Here is a 10,190-nt window from a genome sequence, read left to right on the forward strand (position 1 = left end):
TATTTAACTAATCCAAAGGTTTCATTATGCAGATGAGGCAACTTTTAAAGCCTGCCAGCGCAAGAGCCTCGTATCCACATAGGTGGGGCAGTTGTAACCTAACCCAACATCAAGCAATCCACCCTTAGTGATTCCGATGTTTTATTATTATGCCCAGAAACATACCGTTAAGAAATTGATCCTGATATCAGAGTGGTTGCTAAGGCAGGGATGTAAAACCTTGGTGTGCTGGCCTCAGCTATAGGTGAAATCTTGATCTCCTGGCCACAGCAATAGGTGGAGCAGCAGATAGCTAATGGGTACTGATGGTATATAAAGTGAGGAATGGGTAGTGTTTCATGTAGTGGAAATACTAAAATTTTTGTGTTGAAAGTTAGTTAAGCATAGATGATCAAACTATATTTTTCCACATGGGAGACTCGTAATGAGTCGAGGCTCATCTGTGTTTAAAGGTTTAAAGGCCGCTCATGAATGACAGAGGCAAGGGACAGTGACATTGCCCAAGCAATCAGGACAATGCCTCCTCTCTACCCAAGCTAGGACCAAGGAGGGCCAGGCAGTGGCTGCTGATGACTCACCAGATAGACCTATAGGCTCCCCCAAACCCCCCAAACTCAGCTGATAAGGATAGTAAGGTTGCAGACACTAATGACACTAACGAGTCTGAGCGGGACTCGAACCCCTGACTGGCAAACACCAGGCAGAGACTTTACCAATCAGGCCACAGCAACCCTTCAGGACGAGGCGAGGAGGGTCCCATGTAAAAGTTGATGCTCGCAGTGTCTGGTGTTTGGTATTCCATTCCAGTCTGGGAGCATTGTTCACTAGGAGATATGTTGCTCACTAGCGTGTGTATCCAGAGAAAAATACGGTTTTCCTTCAGGAAGGTTCTGGATCCTTCTAATACAGTTCCATCTGACCTGAGAAGTCTTACATTGACCTTTGTCTAGCCGATTCAGTTTGTAAAAGATATGTTATCCTTAAGCATGTCTCAAACTCGAGGGCAATGCCCAAAGATGCTGTAGTGTCATATTGGGGACAAATATCAAAGAGTTCAGAAGGAAATAAGCTGGAAAGCTTAAAGCTACCAAAATCTCCAGCCAGTGGAGGAACGTCTATCAAAGAGACTACTTTGGTGAGCAAGCAGAGGATCGAGACTTCCCGCTCCCTGCCAGGTAATTGCCGGTCACCTGTTTACACCTCGTTATAAAGTTTTAACTGCTGTATTCTCCAGCTTCACTGTAATCTCTTCTATACAAAGGTTGAAGATTTGTATTTTCACCAGAACAATACTACATTTTAGGGCAAAGGAAATCAAAGCCCTCAGCCAACTTTTACAAAAGTTGGGCATCATAGGATGTGGGCCTGATATCCAGAAAGGCTTAGGCATGAAGTGCTGTCAAAAAACTTTTTATTTAGAGATCGTGACACCAAGTAGGGATTGTAAATGATGCACTGTAAGACTTACTTGGTCTTTGCAGTATTCGTTTAGCCCTTCATTGCACTTACTTCCAAACCATCTACTTTACATCCTTTCTTTCAACTTACTGTCCAATCTATTCAACTTTTGCTTCATATTGTAACTACAGGGATTCCCCCCCCCCAGTTGCATCTCGGTACTGAATGTCTTGGCAGACCCCAGGATTGGGCTCTAGCCCAAATTTATAAATTCAATCCAAGAATTTTTCAATATACAATATCACCTTTTAAATTTTTTAATGTACTCCTCAGATAATCCCTTTATTACCACACCATTCAGAAATTCTACATAAATCTGTAACTTGTCTAGTAAGTATTTTATTTCAAATGTTGCCTTCGTTGCTTCTAATAGTTAGAGCCATAAATCCTGCAACTAGCGAGTACTAAAATTATCTAGGATCCCAGAACAATTTCCTGTAGAACACAAAGTTTGACAGGTTTAAGCTTCATAAAAGCATCAAACACCAGCAGTAAATATCTGTTGGAGCTTACTTGAAAATTGACGAATGCAAAAAAATGTGTGTGGTCCTGTACCACCTAGTTATGAAATCTTGTAAGTGTAGGGGTCTTTTGGTAAATTGATTTGGAAACAAGATCATAGTTAATATGAACAAATTAGAACACCTCCATTGTCAAGCTGAAGCCCCTTCCACACGAGGGGCAAATTCGGGGCTGGCACTCTGATTTGCTTGGTATTCTCTCGCGTTGAAACAGTGTTACCTGATAAAATAGTCTATGACGTCCTCTACCCTCGTTATTGCCAACCATACCACAAAATTGGTGGTAACGGCGTATGTCTGTCGTGCTTTTGCCCCTCGTGTGGAAGGGGCTCTTTAGGCATGAAATGGAATCGCTTGTACTCATGTTCCGTATGAGTGGGCTGTATCTAAAATCATATGGATTTATTTTTTGATCTTAAAGAGAACAGCAAAAAAAATGGGGTTGGAATGTTGTTATTATGAATTGCACTTATCCAGCAATTTGGAACGGGAAAACCTTACACTTTCGACTGTCCATTTAAAAAGTATAAATAAAAATTCACTTGGCTCTGTAATGCACTAGGTGCCTCGTAACCCTTATGATTGTCCATGTGGTGGTTAATAGTTTACTATAATTATTAAACATGCCTCATAGCCCTTATGATTGTCCATGTGGTGGTTAATAGTTTACTATAATTATTAAACATGCCTCATAGCCCTTATGATTGTCCATGTGGTGGTTAATAGTTTACTATAATTATTAAACAATTACTTTTGGATGCCATAATATTAGTAAAGAGTCCCAGTTTGATAAAAAAAAAAGGCCAGATAATCTAACATTAAAGCTGATTATTATTGAATTGAGAGATGGAGGAATATTACAAAATTCTCCAAAGATGGTACTGGTTATCAATTAAAATTTTCTCCAGGACGTCTGTACATCATATCTTTAGCAGAGCTTTAATCCTGCTGGGAGCCGTTATATTGTCAAATGTTATTTTGCATAATTTTTGTATCTATGATACAGTGATTGTTGAATTTAAAGGCTCGGCAGAAAATAGGGGGAAATTTCAAGAGCTCAACCCCCTATTGTTATGAAGCACACTGAGGAAAAGTTATCATTGAAAGACATGAAGTATTGCAAGAATAGGGATTTTTATTTCCTTCAAAATATAGATATAAGTCGGGACAGAGATTTTGAAATTACGTTCACAGGGAAGGGCAATACTGCAGATGATAAAAATAAGTAATTGGACACTGGTCAATTCAAGATAAAGGTCAGAATGATAAGTTGGAAGTGGTACAAAGTATGGAGAACCTCTTTACATACAAACATCCTGCTAAAGTTTTAGGACTCTACTTGTATGGCCAGGTAATCATTCTAGAACATGTGGCACCAGCAGTTCTCAGAGGTCAATATATTAAAGCTCTTAGGTGCTTCTTCGTGTATCCTATTCCTCATCGCTATCATCGCTGGACCTGGAGACGTAACGCCTCGTCTCTGTGACAAAAGTAGGGTTGGCTCGGGTTACGACGAAGGGAGCTGGGGCAGGGGCTGGGACAGCTGGAACCACAGATCTGACCGGTGGGGCAGCTTGAACTACGGTCCTAGCCACTGGAGCAGGCTGGGCTTGAACGTACTGAGTGACGACATTGGACTGTGGAACCGAAACCACTGGAACGACTCGCTCCTGGACGAATACAGGAGGCTGTGGAGCAGCTACTGGAACGACCTGTCTCTGGGTGAAGACTGGGGTCTGAGCGGCCACGATCTGCACTGGTGCAGTCTGAGCAGTCACAGAGCTTGTTCTGAACTGTACTGTTGGTGCTGCTCTGACCTGGGCGATTGGGGCTGCTACTTGCCTAAAAATTGTTCTGGGCCTGTCCTCATAATCGACTTCGACTTCTCGGTCGTAGTCGTCATCATACCTGAAGGAAAAGTAGATTGCAGGAGAGTGTTTAAAGTGATATGTATACAGATCTCTAAATTAGTAAAAACATAGATATATACAGTTTATGTTTTTGATAGAGCCAGTATAGGATGTAGCCTCATTGTCAAGCAGACAGGTGACCATGATTGGTTGCCAGATGAAAGCAAATGGAAGCAAACTTCATCTATTCAAGAACATTAAAGTAAGCAGGACGATTGAAACTTAACGCAACTATTTTCTGGATGAAAAACTTATATTATTTTAGTAAACAAACTATTGGTATAATGTTAAAAAGACCTTAGAATTTTGGTTTCCACTCACGAGTATTTGATCTTGAAATCCCTGCCAACATCTTGTAGATTGATGATATTACAGCTTGCTAGACCAATGAGAGCTAGGAGCACAACCTGGAAGTAGAAAAATCATTAAGATTTAGAAAAAAAAGTACAGGAATTGTTGCGATTGGCATTAAATCTAGATCTATTCCATTGCAATCTATATTACATAAAGGTTTAGAAATTGCTCACACACACAAACACACACACACACACACACACACACACACACACACACACTTGAGTGACTGTCAATTTTGAGTACAAGCCCAAAAGTTATAGGCCGAAATCTTGGCCTAGGTAGATGGTCTATATACAAGTTCAGTGGGGGGATAGTGATTTCGAAATTAAAGTAAAATTAATACAAATGGGTATTTTGGGGTTTGATATTTGGAAGTATAAGCAATACTGAAGGAATTAGCAAATAAGTAGATAAGAAAAATTTATGAATTTCATTTCAATGTGTAGCCAAAGTAAAAAGGGGTTAGCAAACTATGTAGTTTTGTATGCAAAAGTCATTTATATTGAGAGAGAGAGAGAGAGAGAGAGAGAGAGAGAGAGAGAGAGGAGAGAGAGAGAGAGAGGAGAGAGAGGAGAGAGAGAGAGAGAGAGAGAGAGCTTTTTCTCACAGCCTTCATGATGCAGATGATGGTGTTATCTCAGAGAAGAGGATAAATTTTCAGAGTTGATCGAAGCGAAGGCAACTGCTAACTGCTGCTTGGTCCTTGGAACCTTGTCCTTATATACAGAGGACAAGGGATGCAGACACAGGTGGTTTTTATGCTTTCATCTTTGTTTGCTTTAAAGCAAGGGGAAGGGAGGAGAGGAGGAGTAGGAGGAGGAGGAGAGGAGGAGGAGGAGGAGGAGGAGGAGGAGGAGGAGGAGGAGGAGAGGAGAGGAGAGGAGAGAGAGGAGAGGAAAGGTAAGGTGGAGTACTCGCTATCTATGCTCATCTTAAGGTTTTTTCTCTTTGCTTTAATAGCAGTTTCGAGATTTTTTTTAGGTTTGACTTGAGGTTTATTTGTACAGTGGGTTGTGCGGTTATTTTTAGTAGTGTAACGGATTTTATTTGCGATAGACTGTGGATTATATATATATATATATATATATATATATATATATATATATATATATATATATATATATATATATATATATATATATATATATATATATATTATGCATGGTTATATGTATATGTGCATATATATATGTACCGTATGTATGTATACTGTATGTATATGTATATGTGCATATGTATAATGTACCATATGTATGTATACTGTATGTATATGTATGCATTATAGTGTTGCAGCTGTGACCACACTGTGTTATGATCTTCAAAATTGCTGTCAGAATCGTTTGAACTTCAGAAGTTTGAACTTCAGAAGTTTGAACTTCAGAAGTTTGAACTTCAGAAGTTTGAACTTCAGAAGTTCAAACTTGTTGCTAAGGAATCTCAGTTGAACGTGTTTGACACAAGTCTTGTTTTGCAGATTATATGTCTGCTTTATTTTAATATTTCCACTAAATGTATATTGTTTTTCGTTGTGTAGTTTATTCAGTTTCCTTAATTTCCATCTAGCACTGGGACTGCATGTCTTGTTGGGGCCCATGCCCTTGTAGCATCCTGCTTTTCCAGCTAGGGTTGTAGCTTGGCAAGTAATAACAATAATAATACCTAGTGGTTATACTTGCCCAAAAGTTCATGATAAAATTTTTATCCTTAATATTCATTATACAAACAGTTCGTAACTTAAAGATAACTTTACATATTCAAATAGTCTTCTGAAAAAAAAATAGGTTTTACATTTTGTTTCCATATGATTTTACCAATATAGATTTATTATTAGACACTTCACTTTATAAATTAATTTTCCTGTAATTTTAAATTAACATTAATTCGTATACAAAACAAATTCAACTTGAAATTACAATCAAAGTTAAAATTCCATTTTATTTCTAACAGAGATTTCTCTTATTATAAATTAACCTAAATTTTATCAGTATTCAATGCACAGTTAAATCACTTCCAATCCTAAACTTGAAATTTGCCATGAAAAAAATTATAAAAATCCTGGAATAAATAAAGCTAGGCATTTACCGTTTTAAAAACGGATAAATTGACGTAAAGGAGTGACCATTACGGTCACCAACCCGTAAAAGATAATAACGAAGTACGGTAAGAAATTACGGTCGCCTTGTAATTTACTGAAATACGGCTGAGAACTTTTTTTTTTTTTTTTTTTTTTTTTTTTTTTTTTTTTTTTTTTTTTTTTTTTTTTTTTTTTTTTACGCAGAATTTCCTATTGAAATTACGCTTTTAGTGTAACCCAAGATGATATTGAAACCGTTTCGGGTAAATTCCCTTGGGAGGGGATATAAGATTAGGATTTATAATTTGTCATAAAGGTAACTGGACTATTTGAGGTAAGGAACTGGGCTGTTATCACCTTCAAGGGTAACTTGTCGGGAACAATTGAAGTGGGAGTAACAACGTGAATGGTATTTATTATTATTATTATTATTATTATTATTATTATTATTATTATTATTATTATTATTATTATTATTATCATTATCATTATCATTATTGTTGTTGTTGCTGTTGTTAATATTAGTACTGTTGTGTTAATATTGGTGATGTTAATATTATTAATAATATTAATATTAGTATTAATTATATTATTATTATTATTATTATTATTATTATTATTATTATTATTATTATTATTATTATTATTATTATTATTATTACTTGCTAAGCCACAACCCTAGTTGGGAAAGTATTATTATTATTATTATTATTATTATTATTATTATTATTATTATTATTATTATTATTATTATTATTTTCTAAGCCATAACCCTAGTTGGAAAAGCATTTATTATTATTATTATTATTATTATTATTATTATTATTATTATTATTGTTGTTGTGTTAATATTATTATTAATAATAATATTGATATTAATAATATTAATATTTACATTAATATTAATATTATTAGTTTTTAATATTATTATTATTATTACTACTTGCTAAGTCACAACCCTAGTTGGAAAAGCAGGATGCTATAGCCCAAATGCTCCGACAGGGAAAATAACCCAGTGAGGAAAGGAAATTAACTACAAGAGAAGTTTAAGAACAATGACAACATTAAAATGTATCTTTCAGCTGAGTTAAATGTAAATGTTTGATGTTTATGCTCTTATGCATAATTATCTTTATTTATTCATTTATCAATTTATACATTTTTTATATATTTATTTATGCATAATTTTCTTTGTGTTGCTGATTCTTTATCTCATTGTAAAGATGGAATACATACGTTTTTAGTTATCATTTGGAACTATTTTTATTTAGTTGAATTTTTGAGATAGTAAAAAGTATTTAAAAGCCTTATCGGTTATGAAGAGATAATACATATCTAAACATTTCGTAATTGCAAAAGTGTCTGGTTTCAGTTCGGAAAAGATGCTCACTAGAACGTCAGCCGAACAAGCCCAACCCCCCAATGTGGTGCCAAACCACAGCAGTGTCTTCCCCTGTAAATAGCTTAAACTTTGTTTCCGGTCACGCCCAGCTCTCCCCGTTCCTATAGGAGAGAGAGAGAGAGAGAGAGAGAGAGAGAGAGAGAGAGAGAGAGAGAGAGAGAGGAGAGAGAGAGAGAGAGAGAGAGAGTAGTCATACCCTGGTAAGAGGGGTTGCATTTGTGCATATCTAAATATTTAGCCGTCATTTAGACTGGCCTCGTACATTAGTAATAATGATAATTCGTTATTTTTCTCGTTTATTATTATTATTATTATTATTATTATTATTATTATTATTATTATTATTATTATTACTTGCTAAGCTACAATCCTAGTTGGAAAAGCTGGATGCTATAAGCCCAGGGGCTCCAACAGGGAAAATAGCTCAGTGAGGAAAGAAAACAGGGAAAAATAAACTATTTTAAGAAGAGCAACAATATTAGAATAAATATCACTGTATAAACTACAAAACAAGAGGAAGAGAAATAAGATATAAGATAGAACAGCGTGCCCGAGTGTACCCTCAAGCAAGAGAACTCTAACCCAAGACAGTGGAAGAGCATGGTACAGAGGTTATGGCACTACCCAAGATTAGAGAATAATGGTTTGATTTTGGAGTGTCCTTCTCCTAGAAGACACTTCAGCTTCCTATCATCTCCAGCATTTTCATCTCGTTTATATTAACCCCAAGATCTACTTATACATCCAAAGTTAGAACCTGATTAAGTGCTCGTTTAACGCAACATAGAATCCACCAGACAGTTTCTCGCTCGTCCAAATCGGTGGCCGAGAAAGACGATGTCTCCCCCGGACCGTGTCTGAAGCCGTCCCCGGTTGACCTTCCACCCTTGGGAGGAAGAACGGCTCACGGATCCTACGACTTTGACGTCAATGGACGGTCTAGTTAACGGTCGTTTAAGGGGGTGGGGAGGTTAATATCCTTATGGGTGGGTGTTAGGGCCAAGTAGGTCCCTTCAGTTATCGAGTGAAATTGGGGGATTACATAAAAGTGTTTTTGAGGAATTAGTTCTAGTGGGTGTTAGGGCCAAGTAGGTCCCCTCAGTAATAGTGAAATTGGGGGATTACATAGAAGTGTTTTTGAGGAATTAGTTCTAGTGGGTGTTAGGGCCAAGTAGGTCCCTTCAGTAATAGTGAAATTGGTAGATTACATAGAAGTGTTTTTGAGGAATTAGTTCTAGTGGGTGTTAGGGCCAAGTAGGTCCCTTCAGTTATCGAGTGAAATTAGGGGATTACATAGGGGTCTTTGAGAAATTTGTTATAGTATGGTTGTAAATTGTTGTAGCCTGGAGAATAACCATAATATTTCTGTTTTAATGCATACAGTTTGCCATGCGAGGTGCACTAGTGGGCTCTTCCTCGCCTCTTACAGAGAAGGAGAAGGAAGTCTGTCTTGGATAACTTATTTAATAAACGCAATTTTTATTTTTTAGTGTATACTGTATTTACGGTGTGGCTAAATAAACTCAAAACAAAACTATTATGAAAATAAGATAAAGAAATTAGAAAATTTAGTAACTAGAGGGACACTATGTAGAGCGCAGACCTCCGCCACGGCAGCTTATTTCTTGTCATTTGCTTGACCTTGACCTTTGACTTTAACACGTATTAATTGGCGTGGATTTTCATACACTCATATATGAACCAAGTTTGAAGTCTGTGACAACGATGTCCAAACTTATGGTTGATTACGTGAAATGGAAATTTTGCTCATCCTTGACCTTTGACCTTGACCTTCCAAAATTGAATCATTTCCAGCTTTTTACATAGCATTTAATCCCTGCAAGTTTCATTACTCTACGATTAAAATTGCAGCCAGGAAGCTGTTCACAAACAAACATACAAATAGAATGTAAAACATAACCTCCTTCCAACTTCGTTGGTGAAGGTAATAGAATTTTAGGAACGATATTTTTTTCATTTTAGTTCAAAATCTGACATATCCTGATGGTTTTCATTCCACAACAGATTAAAATATATATTATATATATATATATATATATATATATATATATATATTATATATATATATATATATATATATATATATATATATATATATATATGTATATATATATATATATATATATATATATATATATATATATATTATCCTCACTATAGAAATATCAGTATTGTTCCAACAATGTCAGTCTTAGGGTTAATAGTTAGTATCTATAGTCAATCTTTATTAGTGAGGCAGATTTGCCCCGACTCGCAGGGGTGCCCTTTTAGCTCGGAAAAATTTCCTGATAGCCGATTGGTCGGAAGTATCCGGACAAAAATGCTTCCGACCAATCAGCTATAAGGGAAGTTTTCCGAGCCTAAAGGGAACCCCTGCGGGTCGGTGCAAATCTACCTCACTTAAAAAGATTGACTATAGTAATCTTCAGCTCACTCTCTCTCTCTCT

The 10,190-nt window shown here is 36.2% G+C and overlaps 1 protein-coding gene and 1 long non-coding RNA gene across 4 annotated transcripts in view; one reads left to right on the plus strand and one right to left on the minus strand.

Moving 5' to 3' along the window:
• The window catches only part of LOC137637134 (uncharacterized), a 100,637-nt gene that overhangs the window by 31,420 nt on the left and 59,027 nt on the right, over nucleotides 1-10,190 (plus strand). The gene's annotated exons all lie outside the window — the stretch shown is intronic.
• Nucleotides 3,070-4,988, minus strand: LOC137637128 (uncharacterized). The gene is made up of 3 exons (XM_068369409.1): nucleotides 4,854-4,988; nucleotides 4,211-4,296; nucleotides 3,070-3,887 (listed from the first exon to the last, which is right to left on the minus strand). The coding sequence occupies exons 1-3, from the start codon at nucleotides 4,860-4,862 to the stop codon at nucleotides 3,410-3,412; spliced, it is 573 nt and encodes a 190-aa protein (XP_068225510.1). The 5' UTR covers nucleotides 4,863-4,988; the 3' UTR covers nucleotides 3,070-3,409.

Source organism: Palaemon carinicauda, unplaced genomic scaffold, assembly GCF_036898095.1.
Source record: "Palaemon carinicauda isolate YSFRI2023 unplaced genomic scaffold, ASM3689809v2 scaffold545, whole genome shotgun sequence".
Taxonomy (NCBI): Eukaryota; Metazoa; Arthropoda; class Malacostraca; order Decapoda; family Palaemonidae; genus Palaemon; species Palaemon carinicauda.